The sequence below is a fragment of the Molossus molossus genome, unplaced genomic scaffold (assembly GCF_014108415.1).
Source record: "Molossus molossus isolate mMolMol1 unplaced genomic scaffold, mMolMol1.p scaffold_m16_p_6, whole genome shotgun sequence".
In the NCBI taxonomy this organism is placed as follows: Eukaryota; Metazoa; Chordata; class Mammalia; order Chiroptera; family Molossidae; genus Molossus; species Molossus molossus.
The window spans coordinates 43,952,542-43,969,825 of NW_023425399.1; the positions used below are offsets into that span (position 1 = coordinate 43,952,542).

A 17,284-nucleotide genomic window follows, 5' to 3' on the forward strand; every position below is an offset into this window, starting at 1 on the left:
ATGATGCAGATGTTACATTTCATGTTGTTCCACAGTTGAAAACATAATTCTTACACAAATACATGGTGTGTATTTTCAAAGACTGATTTAACGTGTTAAGGAGAAAAATGAACAGGATGTTAAAATTAAATCCAGATGGCAGAGACAGGTAAAGAGCCAGTGAACAAAAGAGTCCCATCTTGCAGAGAAACTAAATAGAGACCTCTCCAAACAGGACATACAAATGGTTAAGAGACATATGAAGAAATGCTCAACATCACTAATCATCAGAGAGATGCAAATTAAAATAACAATGAGGTATCACCTTACACCTGTCAGAATGGCCGCCATCAACAAATCATCAAACAAGTGTTGGTGAGGGTGTGGAGAAAAGGGGACTCTAGTACACTGCTGGTGGGAATGCAGACTGGTGCAGCCACTATGGAAAACAATATGGTGTTACCTCAAAAAGGTAAAAATTGAACTGGCATTTGACCCAGTGATCCCACTTTTAGGAATATATCCTAAGAAGCCTGAAATACCAATCAGAAAGAATATATGTGCCCCCATGGTCGTAGCAGCACTATGTATAATAGCTAAGATCTGGAAACAGCCCAAGTGTCCATCAGTAGATGAATGGATAAAAAAGCAGTGGTACATATACACAATGGAGTACTATGCAGCTGTAAGAAAGAAAATCTCTTATCCTTTGAGACAACATGGAGGGACCTTGAAAGTATTATTCCACGTGAAACAATTCAGACAGAGAAAGACAAGCATCATATGATCTCACTTATTTGTGGAATATAATGAACATAACAGTCTGAGGAATGGGGTAGTTCCAGAGACGTAAAAGTGGGGTACAGACTGACAATCCCCAGAAGAGGGTCTGGTGGGGGAGAGATGAACCACAGAAATTATGTGCATGTATGCAGGAACAGTGGACAAGGACAACAAAGCTGGGGGCAGGGCGGGGATGGAGGGAGAGGGGGGAATCAGTCGGGGGAAAAAGGAGAAACATCTGTAACAAAAATAAATTAATTAATTTAAAAAAATAAAGGATCCCATCTTAAATCACTTTAATATCTGCTCTTATCCAGCTTTATGTATCTAACTTTGCAAGATTAGATATAGGCTTGATATTGCTGGTAGTCAACAATTCTCAACCTTCTAACACTGCAAGTTCATATAGTTCAACCTAATACAAAACTGGCTAAAGATGTACAGGGCAATAAAACAAAAATCTTTGAGGTTATTTTTTCTACCAACCAAATATCAATCTTCCATAAGCTCTGCATCTGACTGTATAGAGTCTGAACCTTAATCAAAAGAAAAGAGTCAAACAAAATGACATCCCAGGTGACTCAGGCAGACTTGGTAGATGATGCCCAACTATGACTTTGAAAGCAAACTTTTTTTTTTTGCTTCAAGTTTTGCATAGTTTTCTCAACTGTAGGAACCTTTTGTGGCTGTAACCATGTGTGGGTGGACAAGGTTGATCTCATTGGTGACTCAAACCCACACTGCATTGGCCTTGGAGTTCCTCTCAATGCTTAAAGCCTGAAAGGGCATCACATCCAGGTTTTAGTTCTCATTTTCCTTACAAATTGGTGCCCAGCTTTGTGTTTTCCAGGGACCTAGGACAGAGTGGCCTGCTCACTGTGCAGGAACCAGTTCTTGCCAGACTTTTAGCTACTGTCATGGCAGAATGCCTCCCAGAGCCTGTCCCACCTGGAGAGGGTGCCAGGTGGAGCCCAGGAGGCTGGAATGCCTGCTCATAATCCCATTTTGTAAATTTCAAGATGCTAGTTCCTAGACAGCATGTTAGTCACCAATAAGAGAGCAAAACAGGACATTAACAACTGACCAACACAACCTCAGCCCTCTCCTACTTGAGCTCCATGAAGACATAGATAAGCACATTTCAATTCTAAGATGCACTGATTTTCAAATTTTATCATCTATGAAATCATGTATTTTATAGTTAAAAGTGTGGTATAATTATAATTGGGGTCTCTTTTTTTCTTGATGATATATAAAATAAGAGTGTATCTTATAATTAATCATATCCTAAATTTGATAGAGCACATTGTGTGTATGGTTTTTTTCATTGTTTCATTATTGTTATTATTAATTGGTATTACTGATTTTAGAGAGGAAGGGAAAGGGGGAGATAGAGACAGAAACATCAGTGTGAGAGAGAAACATTGATCAGCTGCCTCCCACATGCACCCTGACCAGGGATGGAACCCACAACCCAGATATGTGCCCTGACCAAGAATCGAATTGGTGACCTTTTGGCGCATGGGATGATGCTCAACCAACTGAGCCACACTAGCCAGGGCAAGTACATTGAGTTTTGTTTTTCTTCCCCATTGTAGACCTAAACTTGCTATGTAATAAGTACTCAAAAAATATAAAGACAAAAATGCAAAGTCAAACTTAAAACACAAATGCTTAAACTAACTAGGGCTATAGAAAACATTAGTGCCAACTCTTAGGAAGAACTTCATTCTTTATGGGGCTTCTCTCATTTGGCATGTTATTTAACCTTAAAATCTCAGAACCACATGTAGTAATATAGTGATATCTATGCCTTCTGAGGTTACTGAAGAATCCAATACAATACTGGCCTCAGACAACTGACAAAGCAAATCAGGACCTTAGCACAATAACTGTTTCAAATATCCACACTAGCTGCTTCCATATTTCATATATTGAACTATAAATACAATATGTACCTTTTAAAAAGTATTTTTATTTTTCCAAGGAGACACTAAATTGAAAGTTATATCAGAGGTTTTGATCTGCAGAATCATTTCAAATATAGTTTAGAAAAATACCAAAAACACTATATGCCTCTAGAAGTTGCCTGGGATCTACACTTGTATCAGCATGGTCCACCCTGCCTTTCACAGCCTGCCAAGTAGAGCCACATTGGTCTTTTCCATTTCAGTATAGGCCGTTTATAAATTAAGCACTAGGCGGACCATGTTTAAAGCCACTGGCTCCCACTCAATGAGAACTTAACCGTGCATGAGGAGAGCATGGCTGCATTCTGGGTATGTATCCACATTGGTGGTTTTGGTGGGGAATAATTGAAAAATCTTGAGCAGTAACTCTTAGTGGCTGCCACAATGTCAGCTTCTTCCCCATCATGTCCAGCCAAGGTTCTAATGAACTAGTTGGAGCTCCACCTGCTCTGTGTCTTGATTTACCCCTGGTCTAGAAGGAAATAAGCAGGGATGTTACAAAGAAGAAGGTGGAGAGGGAAGAGCATTCATTCATTCAATAACTCATGTATGCCAGAGCCTGTCCTGAGCTCAGAGGCTGGAGTGGGGAGCAAAGAGACATCATTCCTGCTATGCAGAATTTACATCCAGGTTGGGGCTATTTGGGAGAGCATCTGTCTTCAGGAATAACCCACAGGCATGACCATAAACCTCAAATGGTGAAAGAGGGGGTTCAAGCAGGAAGATTGGGGTGCATCATGGCTCAGGTTCCCTAGAAACAGGCTCAGAGCCAAAGATTTTTATGAAAATGAATCATCAGGAACTACTCCGAAGAGAAATCCAATGTGGGGCAGAGAAGGAGCTCAGACAAGGGTTCAATTTCAGGCAAAGTCCCTTGATGGTAACTTTGATACTATCTGAAAGTGTTCTCGGGCACAGTGTAAATTTCACATCAGGATGGTCTCATCCAGAGGAGGGGGAGTTGGAGCATTTATACTCCAGTTCCCATGAGTCATTGCTTGAGGACTGACTCCAGGGGTCTTTCTGGGTCTCTGTGCACCCAACAAAGCAGGTTCTGGCCACCAGAAAGCCATCCTCAGACAAAGGACTTGGGGCTGGTTGTGTAGGGCCAGGTTTCCTTCTCATGACCACTCTCAGGAGGCGTTAGGGTCCCCCTCTGGTGGAAGCCCTGGTCTCAAGGGATGCCATGGTGCAGCATGGTTTGTAGGGGTTTTCAAAGCTGAGGAAGATCCAAAAAACTAAAAGCTATGGAAACATGGTCCATCAACATGTTGAGGTTGCCCCAGGGGCAACACACAAGAGGCACCAGGTCCTGAATTTTCTGGGGCTTTCCTAATTTCAAATATTTCTATCCATTGTAAGTACATTCTTGCTTATCAGACCCCTAACAAATCTCGCGGAATTGAAGGCCTGTGAGGATATAACATGTACAGGTCTCCATCATGGGCATTGCACAAGGACCTGTGTCCCCCAACAGCTATAATTAGCCAACACATCTACCCCACACTTCTCATATCCTTTAAACTAGACTTCTCACTTGCCACTTACACCACCCTGAGAAGCAAGACTCAAAATACCCTCAGTTCTCAGATGAGGACAGTTAAGGGGTCATATTTTTTAGTCAAGGACATACCGCTTAAAGCAGCAGAACCCAGGGAATTCCAAGCCAGGCATTAGCCAAATTTTGCTTTTAAATATTTAATTATTCATTGTGTTTGTTTTCTCTAAATACTACTATTTACTATTTTGAGCTAAAATCAAAGTTATTTAAATCAAACCATTTCACTTAACTCAGAGTATGGTGTGGGTTGCTTATTATCTTTTTCTCTACATAAGTATGTGGAACTATATTGTATTATTTCTAATTACAAATAGGGAAAGTGGAATAAAAAGATAATAATTTTGTTTTTGGGATTTTTTTTTTTTTTGATAAATAGGAAGGTGCTGATTGTGATTAAGGGGACATTTTGAATCAGCAGGGCTAAGATGCACTTTTACATAAATACTGTTGAGCTCATTTGCTCTTCATTTGGAATGAAAATCAAGGGCAGAGTTCTACTGCATGCCTCCTGGGCCACTCCCAGCCTTTGGGCAAGTTTGGAAAAGGCAGACCTCTGGGTACATCCCTTGTCCTGCAGAAGGCACCTTGGGCTGATAAAGCCATCCCAGAGTACCTTGTTTAGTGTTTGGGGAACCTGGCTCTGGCCCTATTATAGTCATCTCTCACCTCCTCGTCCTGACTTCACACCTAACTCAAAATGACATTCCAGATGAATTAAAAGCCTAAAAATAAATAAATATATGTATATAGACAAAACTATATAGTATACATCTTAGCAAAAAATAGAGGAGACTATTCATTACTTTGAGATAAGGAATGTCTTAGACAAAACAAGGACCATAATGAACTTCTGATTCTATCAACCATAAAAGCTTTAGGAATTTAAAAGACAGAAAAGCAGTATGAGAAAAAATCTTTTAATTATTTGAAGCAGTGGGTTTATATCACAACTTAAGGAAAATTAGAAACCCCAAAATGGTAAATAGATAAATGAACAGGCAATTTCTCAGAAGAAGAAATGCAGACACTCATTGTATACAAACAGTATAATCTGAACAAAGCACATGAAAATAATAAAAAGCCACTGTACTCATCAGTTTGGCCAAAGCTTAAAAGTGTGGTAATGTCAACACACTGACAAGTGAGATGGATGCTTTCAAAGATGGCAGAGGCAGTTGAGATGAACACAGTCCCCTGGGGAACAATGTGGCATTTTCTCCTAGGTTTCACACATTACACAGGATGTTCATCACAATACTGCTTGTGACAGCAAAACACTGGAAACAACCTACATGTCTATCAAAATAGAATGAATGCATGGACTGTCCCTATGTGGTATACCCCTGTAATGGAAAACTTATAATGATTTAGGGCTTCCTTTATCAGAGTGGATAAATTCCACAACATTTTGTTGGGTGTAATTAGCAAGCTACAGGACAATACATCGGTATGATTCCATTGGGTAAAAAAAGCCCAGGATCATAACATTCAAGAATGATACACACAACACTGAAAATAGTGGTTATCTCTGAGTAGATGGAAAGGATTATGTGCCATGGTCAAGGGAGATTAACTTGAACTACAGTAATCTGTTTTTCAGTGGGAATGTATTCATGAGTTATGTTTGTGAATATAATTAAAAATTAAAAATATAAATGCAAACACCCATGGGAGATGTAACATAGTTTCAAAACAAAACAAAAGGGCATGGTGCTGAGATGCTTCAGCATCATTCCCCAGACACTCCTCTACAAGTGAAAGGAAGAAGTCTCCATTGCTTTTTTGTTTCCATGGTGACAGTTCTTGAGGCAAGGTGATGCAAAGATTATTTGAAAGTTTGTAAGAAACACATTATTTTCTAGACTACTTTAGAACAAACCTCAGTGAGGTGTACCCACCAGTCCATGAAGCTCCTCTAGTTCAACAGAAGCAGATAGGAGAGGGAAATGTTTGACCATGTGGTTTTTCATGACCTGGATCTAGGTCTAATCCCACAGAGTTGATAGGACTGTAAAGGCCAAGCTGAAGCACTTGGGAAATAGAAACTCCATAGCTGAAAGCCAAGCACTTGACTTTTCCCACACCCTAGGTTTCAAGTCTTCCTCTATCAGCTACACAGCCCTTTTCAAACAACTGATAACATTCCTGAGTTAGACTTGGAATTTGCAGAGCACTGTATCACAACTTGCTCTATAAGCATTTTTCTCATTTTATTTTTACTTGGCCTTCAAGAGAATTTTTTCTTTTATCTAACCCTAAAAGAAAGAAAACAAGATTTGGAGTCCCTCCCTCCAGCTTCCCATGCAAACAGGGACTGCAGACAGCAACTTCTCTCCCTAATCCAATCAGGGAAAACTGATGTCTAGTGGTCAGATCTCGAGGTTAGAGACAGGCAGGAGAAAGATTGGACTCCACAAACACTGATCTTTTGTATGTCCAGGTCTGTGGCTGGGAATGAAATAGCCTCTTTATAGGCTGGGAGAACTGTGTCCTGGTTAAGTGTCTTTTAGTTCTATTGACTGTCTGCTTCATAGCAATGATCACTATTAATATAAAGGGGGAATTTAAACAGGAAGAGAATTTGGGAACATTTAGGTACTTGTTATAAAGTGTTTTAATCTCATGGTCTTTTTTAATCCTCCAACACCCTTTGCCCCCAGAGTCATCCAACAGGGGGCCAAGAGAATATTAGAAAGCAGGTCTTTTTGAACCCAAAACTGGTACACTCACCACTACTAGCTCATGCTGCCAAAGTACCAGATAGTTGCTGCAAGCTATACTGCCTCTAAACAGTACAAGGCTTGAAGTGTGGCCCCTCAGGTGAGGTTCCTGCTTACTGGAAAATTACGCAGAATGATTACAAAATGGTACAAATCAGTGTAGATTCCTGTGCCAGAGTGGAGTGCAGCAGACCAAGCCTTGTTTAGGCTGAGCCCTGGGTGTGATCTCAAAGGACCAAGAAAGAACCTGGGGCTTCCTGAATTCTCCTGCCCTTGCCTGGATGCCAATTTGCATGGCAATCACCCAGGTGAGCGCTTCCAGTGTCATGCACAGATGCTTATGTGTTAAGGAGCCCTAGGGATAACAAACACAGGTATGCCCTGGCTTTATCAGGGTGTCTCTGCTGTACCTTGTACATGTGAATGGCTGTCTCTCGAGTTGAGGCCTTAGTCACTGCTTGTGGAGTTTTCTGGAAAGAACACAAATGTTGTGTTTTGTTATAAGAACCACTGTCACACCAGCTTAGTTTTCTGAAAACTGGTGTCCTGTTTCACTCTCTGATTGCACTGAATAATAGCCATTTGTCTCTGGTGCCACCTTCCTAGGTGTCTACACAGCCTTGGCAGCAAAACAGGATTGTGGAAAGCAGCGCTTGCTCACCAGCTTGGCAGATTCGTAGGCAGACCTCCCCTTCTTGCAGGAGCTCTGGACAGGGACAGGGATGTGTTGGGGTCTTGGGTTGTGTGTGTGGATTTGGAGAAACTTTAGTTAGCAGCACCAACTTTGATAAAGCACTTCCATTGTCTCTGCTGTTGGCTTTGTGGACAATGAAAAAGACACCTCCCAATAATTGCTCAATTAAAGAAAGAAAGAAAGAAGAAAGAAAGAAAGAAAGAAAGAAAGAAAGAAAGAAAGAAAGAAAGAAAGAAAGAAAGAAAGAAAGAAAGAAAGAAAGAAAATAGAGCCTAGCAACCATTTCTAAACAGGGGTCTCCAGACTCATGTAAGCCACACTTTAGGGATGATCCTGCACTGAAATACCTGACCCCTACACTGAACTGCTTGCTTGTATTGTATTGTGGTCCTGTCCCCTGAGCCAGCCCTTATAAAAGAGCTCCTGGAATTGTATTTCAACCAACAGGACTGAGACTTTCCCCACCCAATCAGATTGGTACAGCTATATCCACATTAGCATCTTAAGCAATTAATAAGAACAGCTCCGTTATGGCCAGTCAGGACAGTTCTTCTTGGACCAATCGAACAGTAAGGACTTGGAATGATTTGCATAAGGATAGACCAATCAGGGAACAACAGCGAGGACTTCTCTCTATATAAGTCAGCTCCCCCTAGCTTGCAGAGCAGTTTCCCTTTCCACTGAAGGGTAAAGACTGCATTTCCCTAGCTGGAGCTGAAACCCTGAAGACAGCACCAAAGATGTCTTCCAGGTCCAGGGAGGAGCAGAGCAGGGCAGAATGGAGCAGAGCAGAGTAGAACAGAACTGTCTAGCTGGAGAGACTGGTCATGCTATTTCATAATGGAGCTGTAAAACTATTGAACTGGTCCTCAGTCACACTGTTCTCATAATTGTGCTGTATCACACTTGAGCTGTTTGTACTGAAGTTTTCTTCTTTACTGCACCCCAAACTGAGGATTTCTGTTGGCATTGAATTGTCACCAATGACCATTGGTTGACAGCTTTAACATGGGAAAGCCTAGGTTAAAACTGGTCACCTTTGATAGGTGATAACATTTTTATTTGCTGTCAAAAAATGAAATTTGGATGAACATGGAGTATAAGGGATGAGATCAGACATCTATAGGAATTGAAAATGAACACAAATGAATCTGGGGACAATGTAGGGTGCATCTCAAATTCAATCAGGAACACCTGGGCAGACCTCAGGGCTGACTATTGCTGGTGGAAGGGTAGATAAACAGATCATTTGGAGAGGCGGGCCTGGCTCTGGGACAGTAACCTTTGGTCCATTTCTCAGGAAAATCCTTATGTGCTGTGGGTGACTTGGGGTAGAATGGGTTAAGGGGGAGAGAGGGAGGGGACTGAAAAACCCCGCATCCAGCCAGGAAAGGCATAGCCATCCGGTTAGGTATAACCTCTGTTCTTGTCCACCTTTGTGTCTTGGCATCACTGTGCCTTCCTTCTGCATTGCAGAAAAATGGTGTTATCTGTGATTTGACACTGAGTGCTGCTGAGTGAGAACCAACATGTGTAGGTTCTTTGTGTTTGTTCAGGTATAGAGAAAGAAGTAGTGTGAGACCTAAGGCCTAGAGATGTAGCTAAAGTCTCAGCAGGAAGAGTATTAGGAGAAAGCATTCTGGCTTGAGGGGATCAGCTACTTCTCCTGGGGAAGGCCACTTGGGATTTTTAGTTCCTCTAGAGGTAACCACTATCCTGGATTAGGAGTGTAACCCCCACATTGCACACTGGAGCAGACTTTATATCTATGTGTATGTATATCTACAAACAATAATACAATTTTGCATAGTTTTAAAGAATGCAAACATTTCCATATTATTATTTTATTTTTTTAGATTTTTTCTTTCAATGTTATTTTGTATTGGTTTCATGTGTACATCTTAGTGGTTAGATAATTGTGTATTTTATATAGTGTTCCCTTTGATATTTCCAGTATTCCAACTGGCACTATACATAGTTATCATAATATTATTGACTATATTTCTTATGCTTTACTTGCATATCCATGACTATTTTGTAACTACAATTTGTACTTCTTAATTCCTTCACTTCTTTCTCCCAGTCCCCCAACCACCATCCCCTCTGGCAACCACCAGTTCACTCTCTGTATCTATGAGTCTGTTTCTATTTTGTTTGTTCATTTATTTTGTTCCTTAGATTCCACATATAAGTGAAATCATATGGTATTTGTCTTTCTCTGACTGACTTATTTCACTGAGCATAATACCCTCTGGTATCATGGGTTCATCCATGCTGTCACAAATGGTAAGATTTCATTCTTTTTTATGACTGAGTAATATTCCATTGTATATGTGTACCATAGTTGTTGTTTTTTAATCCACTCATCTCTTCATGAGCACTTGGGTTGCTTTCATATCTTGGCTATTGTCTTTATTTTTAGTGAAGACTTTTGAGTTTTTATGTTTATGTATGTCTTGATGCATATAGTTATTATGAACAAAACAGGGGCCACCTACTAAACTTGACAAGTTCAATGAAGGCCCACACAGCAGGCCTTACAAATCCAGAGACCACAGTAACCATACAGGGTATTCTGAATGTAAAATTCCTAACTAAAATTAGGTCATGTAGATAATCAACTCCTAGGCCTATAGCTTCCTTGGCAAAGGTCAGTCTTTACCTTTGAACTTGTCTGTTGTCTTTGTGCATCTAGAATAACATGGCTTTGCAGTATCAGAATAATCTTCTTTTCTAGACCCTTGAAGGCATAATTTCTGGTACCAGCTGCCAGACCACATTATTTTATTGCTCACATACCACCTCTATGTGCTATAAATGTTAACTATTCTGCATCCACCAGTGAAAAAGAAGTATGTGTCTCTGTTTTACTTTTAATCCAGGCTCATAGATTTCCCCACTTTGTTTTCTCCTACCTCCCTAATTTACCATCCGTGGATTTCATATACCTTCCATTTTTATGGATCCTCTTTTTATTCTAATGTATAAAATAAACTGCACCCTGGCCGGTTTTGCTCAGTGGTTAGAGAGTCAGCCCACAGACCAATGAGTCGTGCATTCGACTCTGGTCAAGGGCATGTACCTTGGTTGCGGTTCATCCTTGGCCCCTGTCAGGTCGTGTGGGAGGCAACCAGTCGATGTGGCTCTATCACATCAATGTTTCTCTCTCTCTCTCTACCTCCCTCCCACTCTATCTGATAATAAATAGAAAAATATCCTCAGGGTGAGGAATAAAACAAAAAAACAAACAAAAAATAAGCTGCAAAATTTTGCTTCCTGACAATTGTAATCAATTTGGCTCAGATAAACACTTACAGTATAAGACTTTTTTTAGGCTGGACATTTTTTCAACACTCTGGTTCATTAATTTTAACTGCTATGTAGTATTCTATACCTCAATTTATCCACTCTCCTGTTGATGGACAAATAGATGCTTCTGATTTGGTTTTCTTAAAAGTAGTGGTACAGCAAATATTTTTATAAAGGTCTCCTTGCACCCTGTGCAAGAGTTTTTCTAGAGTGCATAACTAGGAGGTCTGTGTATCTTTAACTCTACAAGATATTGCAAACTGCTCTCCAAAGTTGCTCTGTGAACTATACTCCTTCAGCAGCATATGGATTCCTGTTTTTCCATATCCTCCAATATTTGGAACTATCAGACTTTAAAATTTTTTACCACTGGAATGTGTGTAAAATGAGATCTCTTAATCATTTTCTCTTCCAAGGCCCCAGTGCTCCTAGAAGTTCCACCTGCAGCCCATACCCACTCACATACAAGGGGGATGGATCAAGCATGGAGGACGTGGCAGGCTTTCATTCTTCTGTCCTCTAAGTATTGGGAGTGCACAAAGCTGTTCGTGGGGACCCCTTCACCATCTGTACTCTCCCCTTAGACAATCTCTCCCTGACACAAGACTTTGAAATGCTAACACATAGACCACTGATTTCTAAACATACAAATAGCTCCACCGTAATGTCAAATGCCACTTAACAAAGTTAATTGATGGCCAGTACAACTCCATTAAAACTTAACCTGCCCAATGCCCAACTAGATTTCCTCCTCAAGCAGAATCCTTCCCCATTTTATTCATTTCTATGTCAAATTATTCCTGAATTTCTCCCCTCCTTTCTAATTCCACTGCTGCTACCTCGACCGTGGTCCAAGCCACTGTCATCTTTTGCTGGGACCATTGCAGTTGCCTCTGGGCTTGCTATTTGTCCTCTTCTCCTTACAAACCACCTCTAGTCTGCAGCCCAGGTGATCTTTATAGAATATAAAACAAGTAAAATTTCATTCCCGTGCTTAAAGCCTTCCAGTGGTTCCTAGTATAGAAAACTCAAATTATAGGTTACTGTAATCTAGAAGGCCAATGCCGTCTGTTTCCTTCCACAATGCCCCTCCAGCCTCTGGGACTGTGTGGAGGGCTCCTCCCTTGACCTTTCCATGACTCCATTGTCATTCAGGGATCCACCACTTTTTCAAAGACCTGTTCTGACCATCCTACCCTAGTTATAGTTTCTCCCTATAGCATCACCCTATTCTTTTTTCATTCTGGAACTTCTTAATGCTAAGTACTGTGGTGTGTGCCTCACCAAAATATCATCTCTGTGAGAATTGTCAAAGTTACTCTATACTTGTAGTGCCTGGCATGAAGTGGGTGGCCATAAAATTCTGTTGAATTAATCAATAAATAGATGGGGTCAACAATTTAGAATAGCCCTAGGCCAGAGTCTAGGTGGGATAAAAGCTGCTTGAGGCAACAAAACATTTGTTTTTAGCTAGAATAGTGATTCTCAAACTTTTTAGTCCCAGAACCACTTCACACTGTTAAAAGTAATGGAGTACTTCAAAGACCTTTTGCATATGTGGATTGTATATACAGATATTTGCTGTATTAGAAAATAAATGAAGAAAATGGTAAGATATTTATTTTAAAAAATAATCTATTACATGTTTACATAAATAACATTTATATAACATTTTTAAAAATTAGTGAGCAGTGGCACACTTTGATCAGAGCTGCTCTACATGTACAATACCTAGTGATAACCAAGAAAGAGTCTGTTGAATGAGTGAATATAGGTGGGCTCAAAAATGTAGACCAAACTTTAGGGTCACATGTAGCTCCCGCCCAGTGTGTTGGAAGAGGAAATAAGACCATGCAAGCCTTTTATAAGACAGGGTCACCTTCTCCTCCACTCCCCTAATGGTCCACCTACCACCCACTTATACACTTCCAGCCCTCCTCTCCCTTTTCCCTAATAATTTTCTCTGATCAGAAAAATAGCAAAGAATAAGATGAGAAATAAGTTTAATGTCATTGGGAATTGATTTACAAGCTGTGTATGTTTTTATTTATTTATTTTTTTGCAATTTTTATTAATTTATTTTTATTACAGATATTTCTCCTTTACCCCCTTAGACACCCTCCTCCCAATCCTGCCCCCCTGTGTATGTCTTTAAAATATGCTTATTTATATAACTAGAATTATGATTGTATAAATTATAATCCAGGGAATTCCTTTTGAGTTTTCACCTTGATAATATGAATGTTGAGGCCTGATTTTACCAAGATTTGTTTATTCCTTTTTGCATTCATGTTGAGAAACCAAACTACTGTCATATTATTTTTCTTAGGGCAATACCGAAACCTAAGCTCTTCCTGTTTCTAAGAAGAAGCTTCTCCCTCCCTTTTTCCCCCTCTCTGAGTAGAGGAAATTCACAGAGCCAAGATTTTTTTTAAAAGGTGGTCATCTCTGTGCTCCTATTGAAGTGTCTGAAGCTACTCAGTCTCTGGGCACGCCTCTTCCACTTTCACATCCTGACGTCACACTACTTTTGTCTTTGAATAGCTTATTGACACAATCGCCTCGGAGATCGGAGAACTGAAACAGGAGATGGTGCAGACAGATGTCAGCCTGGAAAATGGCCTGGAACCCACCGAAGCCCACAGGTGACAGAGGCAATGAGGCACGGGGTGTGAGATGGGAGTTAAGTGAACCCAATTAGCATTGAAGACTGCTATTCCCGTGGCTCCTCAAGTTTGAGAACTGGGAGTGTGGTGTTTCCAGATGAAGCCCTGTAGGAGGTGGGAGTGGTCTAGGAACCAGTTGTCTGCTCGTCTATTTTAACCACTTTGAAGGCACTTGAACTTTACACCCTCTCCCTTCCTCCTGGCACCAGAACCCGGAAACCTAAAATTTTATCTGCCATATCCACCTACTCACAATGATGGAAACAGTAACGCAGCAGGATCCTCCGTGTGCAAAATAGAACTCAGTGTAGCCGGAGTCAGTCTCCAGAAGGTTTAAAGGGGAGCACTAAGAGGATGGACTCATTTTGTATTCTCAGGTCAGAAAACCCCCAGCATTTACCATAGCCATTATCCCTGAAGTGCAACCCAGTGTATTGAAAATTGGATATGATTATAAATGATTAAGAAAGGGGAGGCAATATGTTGTACTGGTTCAGCATGATACGCTGTGAATGTTTTATATGGATCAGAGTGGGTAGTAAGAGACTAGTCTTTATCTGGAGAATGGAGATGCAAAGGTCAGGGTGGGGGTGGCAGGTTGGAGGAGATCGTCAAAACTTCATCCAGCTTTTGGATGGTGAAATTCATTGCTACCAAAACAAGAGAATATATTGCCTACTAACCAACTTGGACACTTGGTGCTTAAGAGGCCAGATTTATTATCAGTGTGCCACTTTTTCCAGGAAATGGGGTTGAGGCTATCTGTGCAATGTGAGGGTGAGACTCACGGAGTGGGTTTTGCTTGCAAATCCTAAGACAGGCAGGAGTCCTACAAAGGCAGGTGAACCAGCTGGGTCTGGTTGTCCAGGCAAATTTCAAACTGGCCAGACTTGTTCCCTGCCACAGCCTGAGGGGAGAGCGCGCAATCCCAAGGAGGCTTTGCAGCTGTAAGGCGGTGCTTTAACTCCTGAGTCTCTGGAGGAACTGTATTTTCCCTTAGCTGTGGAAATTTTGTGTCTTACATTTCCTTCTCTACAAAATGACGAGGGAAGACCAGATGGTCCCCAAGCCAATTGCAGCAGCACCAGGTATTCTATAATTTTCTTTGACTTCAATAAGAATGGCTTTGATTGGTTAACTTTTTTTCCCGTAATCTGGACAAGTGCACAATATTAGAGACTTTCCATCTCACATTCAGAGTAATTCCAAACTTCATGGAAATTTAGCCAGGGGATTTCTCTTTACCCTTTACTTTACTAAGCTAAAAAATAAATTGGGAGGCCAGGTTTATGACAAAAGAGTGCAGAAGAGAGCTTTAGTAGCACTGATTACCCCCACATCCAGGAACTACAACACTCCAAAGAGGACAAACAGCATATAAACCACCAAGATGCCAGGTTTGCTGGAAGGAGTGATAATGTGATAAGGGCTGTCAGGAGCTTGATCTCTGACTGCAGTGGGTATTGAAGTGGGAGAACTAGGCCTTCATTTAATTTTTAACATCTCTTCTAGTCTTTTTCTTTTTAAATTGAAGAATGACTATAACCTTATTTTATCAGATTAGTATTACTTTTTTTTTTTTTTTAATCCTCACTTGAGGATTTTTCTATTTATCTTCAGATAGAGTGGGAGGGAGGGAGTGAGAGAGAGACATCGACATGAGAGTGACACATTGACTGGTTGCCTCCCACACGACCCTGACCAGGGCTGGAAACAAGCCACAACCAAGGTACGTGCCCTTGACGAGAATCGAACCCGCAGCTCATTGGTCTACGGGCCAATGCTCTAAACACTCATTCAAACCAACCAGGGTAGTATTACTTATTCATGAATGCTATGTTGATTAACACTGAATTTATGAAATTTTAGAGGCATTTTACTTGGCGCTTTTTTGTTGGGAAGGAAAGAAAAAAGACAAGATTGTCTTTTTTTTAACAATGTATATGGTGTTGACCACGTGCCAGTCACTGTTCTGTGCATCGCAGCTGCCATCTCATGGACTCTCCTAACCACACTCTGAGATGAGGCTCTGCTGTGACCCTTTCTACGGAGAGGGACCTCTGTGATGTGGTAAAAAGCCTAAGAAGGCTGTGGCTTCTGTGCTCAGGTCTCTTGCTGATTTTTAGAAGCGTGGAGTGGTCACTTTGCTATTTATTTCCCCATTTTTCCCAGTGATGTCAGGAGGGCCAGATAACAGAGAAGTAGGGGAAGGAGGACCTCAAGTTGTTTCCACAGTGAAAGCAGAGTAGAGCTGTGGGTACCACAGGGAAGCAGCAGGTCAGCCTGGCACAGAGCAGCCCAGAGGAGAGGAGAGCAGGCAGAAGGGCAGAGCTGCCTCAGGTGAAAACACTGTAGAGAGAAGCAGTCAGCCCCTTAGGGCCTTAGCTGGGCACCTTCTGGTGGCTACAGGTGCCTCTCAGAGGCCTTCTTTTGCAGCCTCATCCTGGTGAGTGTGAGCAGTGACATGACCTCACCCACCCCATCCAAAGTCACCAGGAAGTGTCTGTGGTTCCCTAGTTTGATACGTGCTGGAGTAAGTGTCACACTGGTGCCCTAGGTTAGAAATTGCTAATGTGTTGGCTTTTGGTTGCTCCTTTATGGTTAATATTGAGATGAGCTTGAGATCTGAAACCTTTTGTTATGTTATGGACCCCTTCACAAATAATATTTTAAATGCATAAAATAAAATATGTAGCCCTGGCCAGTTTGGCTCCGTGGTTAGAGCGTCGGCCTGTGGTCCAGAGAGACCTGGGTTCGGTTCCCGCTAAGGGCATGTACCTTGGTTGCAGTTTGTCCCCAGCCCAGGTTGGGTCGTGCGGGAGGCAGCCACTCGATGTGTCCCTTTCACGTCGATGTTTCTCTCTCTCTCTCTCTCTCTCTCTCTCTCTCTCTCTCCCCCTCCCTCCCACTCTATCTGAACAAAAAATGGAAAAATGTCCTCAGGTAAGGATTAAAAAAAATTTTTTTAATAAAATAAAATATGTAGGAGAACATGGGGAAAACAATTATAGTGAAATATAATGATTAGAATGTAAAATGTGTGATTTCATTGCATATTTATTAATGCATCTAATAGTGAGGTCTGGCGATGGATCTAGGAACTGCTGTCACCTGGAAGCAGAGAAGAGAACAAATAATACCTCTGCACCAACAATGCAAACATCTAGAGTTTGGGTTGGTGACAAAGTTTCCGCTGCTGAGGAAAATTTCTGCCCGCATTCAAAACGGGAGCGACAGTGCAGATGTCGCTTCATTCCATCCAATAGTCAGTTCCCACTGCCTATCCCACCTGACCCAGCAGTGTCATCTGACACAGGGATCCACCCTCCCTTCCTGGGACACTTGCTTGGCGTGGCTTCCAGGATGCTATGATCCCTGGTTTCCTCTCACCTTACCAGCTGCTGCTTCTAGGCTCCTGGCTGATTCCTCTTGTGTCCTTGACCTCCTAAACCTGGGGCACCCAGAGCTTGCTCCTTGAGCCTCGTCTCTTGACACATCTCCTTTTGTCTCCTCCACTAACCTTGAGCAAGATGCTTCAAAATCTGTGTGCCTCAGTGTCCATCTCAGTGAAATGAGGATAATAACAGAACTTACCTCAGAGT

The 17,284-nt window shown here is 41.5% G+C and overlaps 1 protein-coding gene across 1 annotated transcript in view; it reads left to right on the plus strand.

Annotated features, from left to right (window-relative positions):
• RIN2 (Ras and Rab interactor 2) overlaps positions 1–17,284 on the plus strand; it is a 114,653-nt gene that overhangs the window by 28,228 nt on the left and 69,141 nt on the right. The window contains exon 2 of the mRNA XM_036245782.1: positions 13,561–13,661. Within this exon, the coding sequence (XP_036101675.1) occupies positions 13,561–13,661 (101 nt within the window). The remainder of the gene's footprint in view (positions 1–13,560; positions 13,662–17,284) is intronic.